A 14,201-nucleotide genomic window follows, 5' to 3' on the forward strand; every position below is an offset into this window, starting at 1 on the left:
CCTCAAGTACCCAGCAATTGTCCTCCTAGCAACAGTATGGGGGGAAAATTCCTTTAACAGAAAAAAACCTAGGAGAACTCCTAAAACCCCAACACCGTGGCTGTAATGTGTGCCATTAATTCACCAATTTAACTCACCACTGAGTGCCAGACAGCATCACAAACACTACTGACAACCCCCATAAAGCCACTGTCATGTAATGCCAAACCCATTTATATAAGGATTTAAAAATCACCTGTTTCAGTTCAGTTTCCACTTTCTTCATTTTCTGCAGCTGTTGTTCCAAGCTGTGTACAGTCTTTGAGACCTCAGCACCACTGAGCTTCAGCTCTTGGATCTGTGCCACCAGGTTTTCTATCTCTTTATCACGAGCTGCAATTTCTTGGTGTTTTCGCTCCTTTTCTAGTAACAGTTTATTGTAATCACCCATCTTCTCTTTTATTTCTGCTTGCAAAGATTCTACCTACACAGAATTACAGTATACAGATATTCAGGCAATATGAACAAATTTCCTTCCAGTTGAAAGCGAGAGTAATTTTGTGTTAAAGCAGGTTTTACTATAGATTAAAGTAGTGCTAAAATCCCAGGTGAAAATAAAACTAAATATGCATAGAAAGTATGAAAAAGTTAGCTTTCTGAAATCTTGTTTTCCAAATGCAGCAGCTCTTAGATACACGTGTGATTACTCTCTCAACACTTGCAGTACTCTCATGAAGCACTAGATGAAGGTATACTCTCAAAGGAGCCTTTTGGTGGTGGGGGCTAGTTGGTTATGAGATTAAAAACCCACCAAGATTACATGAATTATTAATAATAGCTTTGGATTTATTTCTGTAACCTCAGAACCCTCTTCCAATATTCCAAGGAATTCCAGTTTAAAGGAAGATACCAAGAACTGAAGGATAAATATGCAATCAGAGATTTCCAGGAGTCAACGTAGGACAAGTACGTCTTTTTCCAAAAATCATTTAAATATGAAGAGGATACCCATTTTGAATTTTAGCTGCAGGAAAACAGTCATTCATTCATCCCAGTAATCAAGGTGAAGGCAAGGCTAGGAGCTTTGGTGTGATAGATAGACTACCTCAGGGTGCAATAAAGTCATTTAGCATAGTGAAAGCAAGCTCAGGCAGGGGAGCAGTGGGAAAGGAGAAATAATTTAGTCAATACCCATGAGCAAGGAAGATGGGATTTTACAAAATAAATGTTTTGTTCATCAAAAAGTGTCTGAATTTATGCAAATCCCACTTCAACATTATAAAATAAAAATTCTTTGCATTAATATAGATCTTTACATCTTCAAAGTATTGTGCAGATATTACTAAAGCAGCAAAACATGCTTGAGCAAATGGAGAAGAGTCAAATTAATAAGCAGGTAGAGTGTAACAGACTGGTTACAAAACCCGAAAGTTTTGAACATTACATTTTCAACTGCTTACAGGCACAAACATTTCCTTGACTGTGTACGGATCTTACTCCCTTCTGCTCTCATCAGCAACTAATCATGGCTAACCATAACACAAGCCTTACAGTAAAGCTTTTGGGTATACGCAAATCTTCTAGAAGTCTAATCTTTCGAATTCTACAAAATTTTGGCATCAGAATCCCAAAACTATGACACTTCCGACATAAAAAGCATGTTTATAACACTACATTGCTAGAAAGCTGGTGCTGCAATCCTGTAGCTGAGAAAACACTTTTATAACCTTCACTCTCACAGTGCACACTGCAGCTCCCAACAACCTGTCAACACTCTTTGTACAAAATAATCCCACTCACACATACCTTGAACCTAGTAAACACCAGAGAGGGAAACTTGTTGTAACTGCTACATGCAGAAATCAGGAGTTCACTTGAGCTGATTTGGTTTCGAGTTAAGCACTTACTGATGTTACAGCTGCATTAAAAAAACTGAACAAATATTGACATTTCCTGGCACAGAATGCCTGCATACCTCACCCTACCCGCAAATGTCACTTAGTTACCATCCTTGTGTGTTTTTCTCCAAGTAAGTTTTCATCCTTTCTGAGAGAGGTTGCAAAGCTACAGCATTGATTTTTTTTCAGCTATGCCCTCCAGCATGGAAAATTCATTCAGTGGAAATTCATTCATATCAAAGATACAGATGTACACCTCTCACACTGAGGTACACAGTTCCATAAACTATACATAAATAGACAGATGGAAAGGAAATTAAGTAGCTTACACATTGAAGTTTTGGTAAGAGCCAGGCCACAAACAAAAGTTGAAGGCTAAAGCACAGTTTTATCATCACCATTCCAGTATCATTGTTTCATGCTCCAAACCTCAACTTCTCCTTTCATACCAAAAGGCTGTTTCAGTGAATAACTGCCTGTAACACCTCTGAGCAATAAGCCAGGAGAGCTAAGTACTTATGTACAGGAAATTAAATTGAAAGCAGTTCTTCATTCCCTGCAAGAATTCTGCCACCCTAAAACCTGTATCCTTAGCTCCAAGTCATGCTGAGTCATGCCTTGACATATCAAGAGGAGGAAAAAAGCTATAGCATATCTAGAAGGGATTGAAAGGAAAAGAGACATTCATACTGTTTTCCATACCTGTAGAATCAATTCATAGTTCTGTATAATGTTCATTTATGTGAAAAAAAACCAACCAAAAGAAAAAAAAAAGCAAAAGTTAATTTTTGAAGCCAAGCATCAAACAAATGAACATGTGCAAAAAAGGACTCATTTATAAACTTAAATAGGATGAGGCATGCAGACAAAGGACATCTCTATTACAATTGTTATAGATTAAAAAAATAAACATATTTAGAACCCAAAAATCATTCCTCAGAAGCACTTCTTAGAGCAGAGTGTCTGTAGCGTTGTCCTCCTTAGTTCACTTAAATCAGACTCAGAAACTTTAGTGTAAAGCACATACAACAGTTCTTTCCATCTCTATAACAAATAATGTAAGTGCACCCTCATTGCCTAAATGTAGTTCAATCAGCTGGGGAAAGATCTGCTCTCTGCATAACAGAGGAAAAAAGTCTCCCAAGAGCTAGACCCCCAAGAACAAACAGTTTTGGTATTTAATTGTAATAAACAAACTCCTTTGGCCACCAACTCTGATTTTACTCACCCTATGCTCTCTGGACTGTCCTGAAGTCTGTGATTTTGCTGACAGTTTTAACTGTTCTTCCAATTTCTGAATTTCCTGCTGAAAATCATCGCGTTCATGTTCCCTTTCTATGGCTTGTTCCTGTAAACCCAGCCAGAGAGAATCAAAATATTTTTGAAGATTTCATTACAATCTTGAGTACAAGAATAATTTGGGGTTTGTTTTTGTGGTGAAGAAACTGTTAATTTAAAAAATAATTAACTAATTATTAATAACTAATCAGGACTACCTTCTAGTAGTCCTGAAAGCATGTCTACAGTTACAGGGAATAAAAAAAAAAGAGAAAGCACCTTTTTGACTGCAACGTACATATAAACTACAATTATCAATTAATAAAAAGGAAAAATTACGCTGCGATACTACAAAAAAGGAATTGAAAATTTAACTTTTTTTTTTCTTTTATGAGACTAGAATACCAAAGTCTTAATTTCAACCAAAACTGAAAACAGCCCGTTTTGGGAACCACCTTCCATGTCTCAAAACCAGGATGAGAATTTATTACCTCCAAACCCATGAAAATGTGGTCTCTTACTTACATCCATGAACTGCCGCTGATTTTTAAGCTGTTTTTCAAGAACTTCAATTTGCTGTTTTAATTCAGCAACCTCCAGTAACTGTGTAGCCAGATCTTGGTTACTGTGCAGCTGCTCTTCCAGTTCCACCTCCAAAATCTTCATCTGAGAGCGTAAGTTGGAATGGTCCTTTTCTGCCTGACACTGAAGCTCAAGTTTCTCCTTTGACAAAAATTCTACTTCTTTGAGTAAACCTGAGTAAGAACACAAAAATAATAAGAGCTGTCAGTGCAGGGTACAAAAGTCAAATGCTTCAGATGAGACTAAATTTGGGTATTTTGGACACCATCAAAACAAAGAAAAGTATTTATTCCTGAGGTGGGCTGTAAGAGACATCCTACACTGCTCTACCCTAAATCCTTGCCACCTTTCTGTCCCTAATCTCTCCTTAATCAAGCCATCCAATACAGAATTCTCAGTTCCTCTAAACTCTCACACCAAGATCCTCCTTAGACATCCAATATCCAGTCTTGGGCCAGTTTCTCCATTACTCCTGCCTCATGCCATGTTGGATACTGCTGCTGCCATCGATACTGGTGAGGCAGCACCCAGTCCATCTTTCTAGTGGCCACTGGTGCCCAGCCTGACCCTGAAGCCAGCTGCTATGAAAAAACAAAATTACTGTATTTCTATGAACCTGAGTGGGGATTAAAACCCAGAGAAAAATCACGCTTACTGAGAATCAGTCCAGTTCTGAGGTTACAAAGGGAAGAAAACACCTGGGAAAAAAAATGGCACATATTTTCCCTATGCAGACTGCAAAAGAAATACCAAAAATAGGGAAGTGTACATCGCTCAAATTATTTAAGTTACCAAGAGTTGAGTTAAATTTATAGCTACAAACTGCATTTTCAATCAGTTGGATACACTGAATACACTGTTTAGGAGACCAAAACTGAGACTCTACTGTGAACACTCTTGGAGAAAAGCTACTTCAATGTCAATATAGTTAGTAACCTGAGCATAAAAAGAAGTCTGTCTATTTTGTAGCAAAGCAAGGTCCTGCAAGAGCTCATGGTTTTACTTTTCAAAGGTTCCATTATTCACCTCAAATGTTTTTGGTCATAGGTTAAAGGTAAGTCTATGATCCAACAAGGACCTGAAGAAATCATCCAGCCCAATTTCCAGAACAGACAATTCCCTTTTTGAAGTATGACCAACTCAATGGAAGTGATTTCTAACCTAATTGTCATTACAAGCTGCTCTTACAAATCTTTGATACCACAGCCTACCTATAACATTTTTTCTAGGGCTTCACTATCCACAGGTATTTAACGACATTTCTAGACCCTTGAAACTAAGCAAAAAATCATGAAAATTTCCATGTTTGTGTATAAAAGGATAAGTGTAACAGGCTTGGAATGATGCAACAACATGTACACTACACATTGGGAAAAATGTCACCACAGGGAGAATAATGGAAAACAACGTGCAGGGTCTGTGAAGTCTCTGGCTCTGGAAACAAAAAAAAGCTGGACAAAGAGAAACAAGGAAAGTTTGGGACAAAAACATGGACTACATAAGCTCTCGAGCTCCACAGCAATCCTGTTGTGGATTACAGCGACATTCCAACTACATTTCACTCCAAGCATTAATTACAGCCTATGTAATAACCACAGTGCAATCACTGTGCCACACTCCCTACTTTTTCTGTTATTTTTAAATAATCACAGTAAATAATCACAAGTTCATTGGGTTGTGGATGTAACTCAGGCTCTGGCAGAATGCATGAAATGAAGACTCACCCCTAATTTCTCTCCCAACCCCCTTGGAGCTGTATTGTACATACAATGTATCATACGTATCATGCAATGCAACCAAAAAAACTGCAGAAAAAAAACCAACAGTAGCCTGAATTCCCTTAGGACACTCAATCCCAGCCATAGCTGCATGACAGAGAATACCTTTTGCCAAGAGCTGGGTTTTGCCAAGCAGGAGATGGGAATAATGTGAATAAAATAGCACTCTAGTGTATTTGCTAATACATGGTGCAGAGAGGAGGGCAAGGTCAGGTGCTACAGATATTTGGGCACCCAAAGGAAGGTCATGAATGTAGACTGACCCTGATGGAAAAGAACTGGTACTTGGGGAAAAAAAGCACAAGAATTTTGCCTCCTATATCCTAAGAAACGTGGTTGATGGCTTCTTTTATAGCTTCCAGAGGAACACTAATGCTTTATGAGGAACAAAATACTGATTAGGTAACACTGACCTACAGAGTCACCTCCTCAGACAGAAAAGCAAGTTAATTGAAAAAAATAATTAGGCAAAAAGATTTTACCTGGAATAAGCAGTATTTCATAGAAAGCAGGTATCAAATTTTGGTAACCTCAGCACAATCTCTCTGACAATTTTTTAATTTTTTTTTTTTAAGCACATGTTCCCCAAGTGTATAAATAGAATTTCAAGCAACACACCAATAGATCATCAGCTCACAGATTTGTTTCTTTGTAGAGACAAACCTGCTATTTTTTTATTAATGCTACTTCACATCATGCAATTCCCCTTCGGAAAGGCCCCAGCACATTCCCGCCCACTCCCAAGATCATTAGCAAATACCAAGCTCCATTCCAAAAGAGTTTTAATCAGCAAGGCCATTCTACTCACATTAGTACTCCACATGAAAAACGGGAGGAGATGTCAGCTTTTCAAGGAATAAGCCCATGTCAATCAACTCCAAACAATAGGATTTATATTTATCATGTTTGCCACATACTACAAACAATTCCAAACCTGAGGAAGAGTACTACAGATGGCTGGGGTGGGGGAAAGGGGATGGATTTCAGGACTCGGCCCCTGCAGCAAAAGCAACTGTTCAAGTTCTAAGGAGCTGCTGGCAAGAGCTGGGGCGCAGCTCCCGGGAGAATGTCAATCCCAAAATACACCATAACCAACTCGGTCCTACATTCCCTCTCATTCAGAGGGCAGCAGCAAATTTCAGGACAGTGAGGTGGCTACCAAAAATAGGTTAAATTAAAAATAGTGTTTGAGGGAGATCTGAATGGACAGAAGGAATAAAGATACAGTAATGGGCAAGAAGGCTCAGTGCAACTTTTTAACTCTAACAGGAATTTACCTGTGTAACTTTTTATTCACCTGACTGATTTGGTTTACTCAGCTCCCACTCTCTGGGGAAAAGAAAAAGTCCAGAAACAAGAGACAGTGAATATGCAAGAATCCATGAATATATGTGTGTGTATAAATAAAATTAATCTAAAAAAACAATAGGAAAATTATATTTTGAGTAGACCACAAAACAATCATGGCAACTATGAATTTATCAGATCTAAACGTTAGCCACTCAGGAGTTAAGTATGCAGACTTCCGGAGGAAAAAAAAATTCCTCTTTCAATTTGGCATCCACAAATTTGACTTCAGTACTAGACTTTCAAAATCAGTGTATTACTATGGATCCTTCTTGCTTATTTCTGATTTCCTTTTTTATTCCATTACTAGCCTTCCCTACCATTCTACTTTCCTTTTTTCTGACCTACCAATCCATTCAGTTACATTTCTCTCATCTCCCTTAGACGTCCTTCAGTTCTTGTTGTACTTTTTTTAATTCACTGTTTTATGTCACCTCACCCTTCTTTAACTTAATTTACTCATTTTGACAGCCCACTTTGTATCACTAGAAGCTCACAGCCAGCTTGCAATCCACTCCATCCCCTCAAAAAAAATTAAGCTGGCAAATACAAAGACAGTGGCACAGTATACTTTAAGCCTAATGGCAGCAAAACATCTTTTTCCCTCCAAATACTCATAATTGAATTGAATATTCCTAATTTTGCATCACAGAAGTCGTAACCTTTTTTCTGGCCAAGATACTTATAAACCCAGTAACCTGTTGGGCCTAATTATGAAGTACTATTCCTCATTGTTAAAATTAAAAGTTATCAATTTGTTCACTCTGTTACAGCAACACAGCAAGAAAAAAAATCCACAAACAAGGTCATTACAAACCTGAACCTTCTTTTTGTGCTACATTAGCAACAGATGTTCCTAGAAATCAAAACACAGACACACGTACAAGACAAGAATAGGGCATTGTGATCCATTCCATCTTCTAAATCGCTAAGAATTTGTTCGAATACAGATAGTGCCTACCTTTAGGCATTTCATCTTTATTGTGACACAAAGCTCCTGATGACCTTGATCCATGTCTGCAGAGCTTTCTGCTTTTACAGGAAGACCCTCTCACCTGTGTACCAGTCTGAGCTGCTCACTAGGTCATCAAGCCAAACTCTGATCCATGATAGAAAGACATTGCAATGTGCCTTGACTGGAGACAACTTTGTTTTGCACTAGGAGTGCTATAGTCTCTTCTCACCAAGAATTGCTTCCTCCTGGGTTAGCTCCTGGAAGCGTTCCCGCATGTTCTCCAGCTCCACAACAAGACGCCGCTCAGATTCCTCTTTCAGGCTCAAGGCCTCTTCTAACACAGCTTTTTCTGCAACATAGCCTTCAATAATGCCTAGAAGCCAAGTCAGAATGCAAATAAAGCCATAGAAAAACTAATCTGTTGGGAAAAAACAGCTTGAAAACACGAGTAAACAATTTCTGCTAAACAATAGAAGGTGACATAAAATGGAAGAAGTAAAAGATGATTCATGTTTATACTGTAGCTAGGCTTTTGAAGTATCTTAAGGAATAAAATGTACTAGTTAATGTATTCTAAGATTATCAAGATTTTATGAGGCTGACACATCAAAAAGTGTCTCTAAATCTGTAGAATTCAAATGGGGATCATTAAGCTTTGATGGCCTGGAATGAGCTTACAACACATCCTCTGCCAATGACTGAGGTTTGAAGAAACAGAATCTTCAGAAAGTAAGAATAATTGTTAGATTTAGAGCCCAAGAAATCCAGGATACAGAAAGCACATCATAGATACTGGATGGAACAAGCTCTGAGTAAATGACACTTCAATCTCACTCAATTTCCTTTTCTTACCCTCTGCCTTATGAAGCTCTAGTGCCAGCTGGTTCTTGGCCTCACTCTCCTCACTGAGGCACTCCATCAGCTCCTGGTGCTGACTCACCACCTGGGCCGTCTCCCGATTGCAGCGGCTGAATTCTTCCTCAAACTGCGCATGGTTTTCATGCATCTTCTCCAGCTACAAGTGAATAATTTCCCCAGCATCAGACCTCAGATGTACATGCAATGTAATAATACTGCAGACATTTCAACAAACATCTTCTCAATTATTTAGTAACATTTATGCACTAAGGTCCAAGTTTTGAAGTTTCATTTTAGTACTAAGCTGGCTTTGCCCAAAACCTCTGGACACTTTGGTGAATCCCTGTACTTGCATACCAGTATTTTTGCCACAAGTCTTGCTTAGGAACGTAAGTTTCTTCACTGTGCATAAAAAGAAATACCTCCCTACAGGCTAAACTGCTTAACTCAACACTTTCTGAGCCACTTGAAATTCAAAGCCTCCTTACACTTAAATTCTTCAAGAGATTCAGTCATGTCTAATAGACAGCGAAGTCCATGCATCATCAGGTTTCCAAGGTACACCACCAGTAAGCAAAGTATGCTGGATCACAGCTGATGAGGGTCACCTAGAACCCAGACCTGCTATAGCTTGGCAAGTGCTTTAACCACAAGTTAGGTATGTCTTAGTAGAACCATCATCCGTACCTAAAAGTAAATACTTATGCATCTCATTCTAGGAGGGATTTTTGAAGATAGCGAATATATATTTCACACAGACACATATCTCTGGGTTTCACAAAATAACTGATGAGTAGATAAATTTCAGACATGTTTTTCCCCTTCAATTCTCTCTTCAATTAGGGACTTCCTTACTCAACAAACGAATTGTTGTCACACTAAATTCAATCCTCAGATGTATACAGTGTTCATGTATCCACCCCAGATTCACAGTCTAGACACTGCAAAACTCAGTATGGAAATACTCAAGTTCTTCTATGATACTAAGCGCATCTCCTTTTGTCACAATTAAAGCAGTATATAAATACAAGGATGTTTGTTTCTGCTATCTACATATTGCCCAAGCATTCTGACATTGGGCTGAGTTTTCCTGAACCCGTTTATCAGTGTTGAAAAAGCATCAATGTGAAGTGTGATAAAACCCCCTCAAAAAAACTCCTGGTCTCCTAAAGTTACCAAATGATTTTAAAATCCTAGTTTAAATCTACTTAAGGTGACCAATTTATTGCCTTCCCACAGGATCTGTTAAAAGGTTAAATACACAGACTAAAAACTGATTTCACATTTTCAGTGTTATACACAAAATCATGGAATGGTTTGGGTTGAAAGGGACCTTTAAAGACCAACTAGTTCCAAACCCCTGCCATGAGCAGGGACACCTTCCACTAGACTAGGTTGATCTGTACAAATTAAAAAGCTTTACTTGTTTAGTTGACTCTGTAACCAGTTCCAGAAGTCTCTCCACTGCAGTGCGCAAACGATGACAAATCTTCAGTATCGTTTCTTCACTTTCATACGCCAATTCAGGCTTTGAAAAAACACTTTCACATAAGTATTGGCTCAACTCAGACACCTCATCAGTCACTGGAGACAGCTGGTTGTCTTCTGTGAGAGTTTCATCAAGCAGCTCCTCTACTGAAAACAAGGAAGCTGTTGAAAAACACAGAAAAGTGACAGCTAGCCACAAAACTGGTCACACAGATAACTGACATCAGACAGTGATACGGTCCTGGACATATACTACAAGGTGAAAACTTGGACACATCAACAACTTGATGTGGAAATCAAGAGGGCTTCTCACAAGGTTTGGGAATCTTGTGCTAGACATCAAGACCTGGAACTCTGCATTCACCAAGTCCATCATTCCTGCCCTGTAACATATCCAGGCTTTTCTAACAACATTTTAGTAGTTGCACTATTAAAAGAATTAAACTGAGAGAACACTGGTAGACACTATCTTAAGTGTGAAGCAACTTTGAAAGACACAAACATTGCAAAAAGAGATACTCTCTGACCTTCACCCATACAGAAGGAAATGAAAAGGCAGTTTTCAAGAATATGAATTGACTACATCCAGGTTTGCTGATTTGTACTCACCTTTTTCTAGGTGATGGTTTTCTTTGGCTTTAAAATACTGCATTAATCCAATTTCTTCCATAATACTCTGAGTTTCTTTAGAATCTCCAGAAGCCAGACTGTCATCAAGGCAAAGACCAATCTTGTTACAGATAAGGTCCTCAATAGCTATTGTGGCCTTCACCACCTCCATAAGCAGTTTCAAAACATGCTGATAAGATTCATGCAGTTTTTCCCTAGAACAAAAGCATATTGAACACTTGAAAAATTGCATGCACTTGGTTTGAAAGACACTTTGAACCTACTGAAAACCTGACAGTCTAAAATGGGTATCTGCCATGGTTGGGCAGTTATCAGTGAAGATCATTCAGATGACTCACAAAACCCACGTTGTTTTTAAAGAGCTGGCACAGCAAAGCACCTTTGTCCTCTCCACAGGTAGGTCACACTACAGTCACAAGCATCTCAGCCTTCCGTACCTGTGGAAGCACCAGCAAGGAAGATATGTCTACTACTACAGTATCAGTGACACCAAAATAACTAGAGGTGTTCTGGCAGACCTGACAACAAAAGCTCTATTTCTATTTAGGAAAATATTTTAGGTTTAAGATTAACACTAAGCCAGTTTCCTAAAGACGAGAAGGAATTCTAGAAGCTTATTCAGCATGACAGTTTCTCTAGTCCATGCATCCCCATGACATGTCAAACGAATTCACTCTAACTGAAAGCCTCTTGGTCACAGAACCTCTCGCAATTTTTCAGCTTTTTCCAAGATTAAAGACAGTGGAAACCCCAAAACACCAAAGTCTTCATCAGACTGAAAGAAAAAGAGCAGGGAAAAAAAACAACTTGCTTTTCATGTCAGAACAGCTTGATAATTTAAAAAACCTCAAAATAATTTGCAAATAAAAGCAATATCATCAGCCCACACTATTATTTTGAGCTGGCTTAGTTTTGCCTAGTTATTGATTTCTTTATGAGAAGTGAGAAAACAAGCAAACAAAAAAACCTCAAAAAAACCCCAAGCACTAAGCATTATGTAAGCAAAGATGAACAAACCTTTCTTCCTTGGACTGCTCAATATCAGACCTCAACAAGGCTACCAAATTCCCTCCTTCTTGGTGTTCTCTGTCCCGTCGCTGAAGGAGTGTCTCCAATTCAGAGTTGGTCTCCTCTATTTCATGCTTTACAGAGGCCACTTTCTTTTCCAGCTATGGAAATACAGTGACAACACAACAAAGTCAACAATTTTGCCTAAACTTTGCTTTATAAACTCTACCTGAAAACTGGTTTCTGGAAAAATTACTTATCTCCTCATATTTATTTGTTCAGATGATACCTATACCTCATTAAAATATATGATTACATATAGATAAAAATACATATTTCTATGTATATACCTACCCCTAGCTCCAGATTTTGCTGCCAAACAAATTACTGCCATTTTGTTAGAAACTCTGTCTCATAAGTAAGCTAGAAAATAAGTCTGTCCTGGGTTGCAGTGTATTCTATTACCATCTTCATGAGCTGTTGAAATCAAGTGGGGCAGTGTTTCCTTGCCTCCTCCCCCCAGACTATCTTTCTGTTAATGGCCCATCATTGTTCTGCCGCCTGACTCAGAGATAACTCCCTCCGGACTATCTTCTGTTAATGAGCATAATCAACACTTGGCCTCATGATTCATTACCCCGTTGTGAGATGCTCCACCCAGAAGGAGGAACCAAGCATTCCATCCTGGATATAATCTGAGATTCTGAACACCAGAGACAGACATTTCCACTGGATTTCCAGAGGACAGGAGCTACATAGCCACCACTGGACCTTCTGAGGAAGAGCAGACCCTCTTTCTACAGGATCACCGCTTCAGAGGACTGCTACCACCACCTTGACTAACAGGGTGCCAGGTTGTATCCTGATGCTGTCAGTTTAACCCAGTGTTATCTGCCTTTATTTTCTTTTTTCCCCTCCTTTTATTTCCCTATTAAATTGTTATTCTGACTTGGTGTCTCACACTAGTTTGTTTTCAAACTAGTACAAAGTCAAAATATCTATTTGGGAGAAAACTGCAAGGAAAGAAAAGCATTCTTCTCCCATGCCAATTTTCTCAACCCTCATCAAGTCCTACAAGAAGAGCTGGAAACAGTAATGCACTCCCAGTCAGGAAATTCTTAGTGTTGCTCTGTTTCCCCATGTCTAATATGCCAAGAATTATACTTGCAGTCCCTTTATATACACATTGATACAGAGAGCCCTGTGCTAAAATACTACTCCAAATGCACATTTAAAATCTAGGTTGAAAGTATTTTCTCCATACCTGGATAATTATTGCTGCCTTTTCCTGCAGCTGGGCTGATAACATTTCTTGTTCCTTTTGGTGAGCAGCCTGTACCTTCTCCCTCTCCTGAATCAACATCTGCTCCTTGTCATGTAGTGATATCTTTTTTTCAGCTTCAAATTCATCCTGCATAAACCACATATTCTTGGATTTACTGAGATAAGAAAAAAAAAAAAGTCCAAACCGCCACCATTCTCCCAAAAAACCTCAAACATCCCCCAGATTTTTTCTGTATTCTTTAGACATACACACTTTACCTCTCAGAATAGTAAGCAGTAACTTACACATCAACACCTCCAAACAACAAAATCATGTTGAAACTGTGATCAAAATCAAAAATAGTGCGGCCAGCAGAACCAGGACAGTGACTGTCCCTCTGTATTCAGCACTAATGAGGCACAATTTTATCTATGAACACCAATACATTCCAAGATGATGGCCACCTATTCTTTACACAGGCAAGTCAAAAAAACAGTTTTTCCCCAGAGCAAGAAATAAGACTTCAGAGCAGAAGACCTGCAGTCACCTGAGCTGATCATTTGCAGAAGACTGACCCAGTCTTTGTCCCATGCTCTAGCAGTTAGGAAGATAAAAATGACAACTGTCCTTGACCTAGAACATGACATTTGTGGACAAAAATCTCTGAAGCAGCCTGCTTATTCTTCTCAGAAGCACTTAGAGAGTATGTCAGAGCACAGACAGCAATTCTGAATACCTCAAATCTGCTAGGGCAGGCAGAGGGAAGAAACCAAGGGAACAGGTTGGCATGAAGACAACTGCAAAATCAGCACAGGGGGGTGGGAAGGAAAAGGCTTGTAAAAACCTGTATCAGCCCACAATACAGCTCAGTCTCACACTGCAAAGAGATCCAAGCCCGTCTCTTCTGGGACAAAACACCAGTCATCAAGTTCACAAGGCAAAAAACCCAACTGAATCCATAGACAGTTGTACCAGCAGGAGAATTAGCCCTGGCAAAATTTCAACAAATAGTGAAGTTTCTGGTGTCTCAAGTGCTAATTAAGGCAGCATAAGAGAAAAAAAACCAGGGATCATTTCTGGAGTTTCTGCACAACACTCAGACCAGTCCCAGCTTCTGTGGCCTTAAGGCTGGGGTT

At 39.0% G+C, this 14,201-nt stretch overlaps 1 protein-coding gene across 11 annotated transcripts in view; it reads right to left on the reverse strand.

The window, feature by feature from the left end:
* Nucleotides 1–14,201, reverse strand: part of PCNT (pericentrin) — a 74,125-nt gene that overhangs the window by 29,272 nt on the left and 30,652 nt on the right. For 7 of the 11 annotated variants that reach the window (XM_048309062.1, XM_048309063.1, XM_048309058.1 and 4 more), the window contains 10 exons: nucleotides 13,066–13,212; nucleotides 11,811–11,962; nucleotides 10,773–10,987; nucleotides 10,099–10,325; nucleotides 8,670–8,832; nucleotides 8,047–8,190; nucleotides 3,681–3,910; nucleotides 3,106–3,225; nucleotides 2,580–2,600; nucleotides 236–463 (listed from right to left, as the gene is read on the reverse strand). In XM_048309062.1, coding sequence (XP_048165019.1) covers nucleotides 236–463; nucleotides 2,580–2,600; nucleotides 3,106–3,225; nucleotides 3,681–3,910; nucleotides 8,047–8,190; nucleotides 8,670–8,832; nucleotides 10,099–10,325; nucleotides 10,773–10,987; nucleotides 11,811–11,962; nucleotides 13,066–13,212 — 1,647 coding nt within the window. The remainder of the gene's footprint in view (nucleotides 1–235; nucleotides 464–2,579; nucleotides 2,601–3,105; nucleotides 3,226–3,680; nucleotides 3,911–8,046; nucleotides 8,191–8,669; nucleotides 8,833–10,098; nucleotides 10,326–10,772; nucleotides 10,988–11,810; nucleotides 11,963–13,065; nucleotides 13,213–14,201) is intronic. The other 4 variants (XM_048309060.1, XM_048309059.1, XM_048309064.1 and 1 more) reach the window with 4 other exon arrangements.

This window comes from Corvus hawaiiensis, chromosome 7 (assembly GCF_020740725.1).
Source record: "Corvus hawaiiensis isolate bCorHaw1 chromosome 7, bCorHaw1.pri.cur, whole genome shotgun sequence".
Classification (NCBI taxonomy): domain Eukaryota; kingdom Metazoa; phylum Chordata; class Aves; order Passeriformes; family Corvidae; genus Corvus; species Corvus hawaiiensis.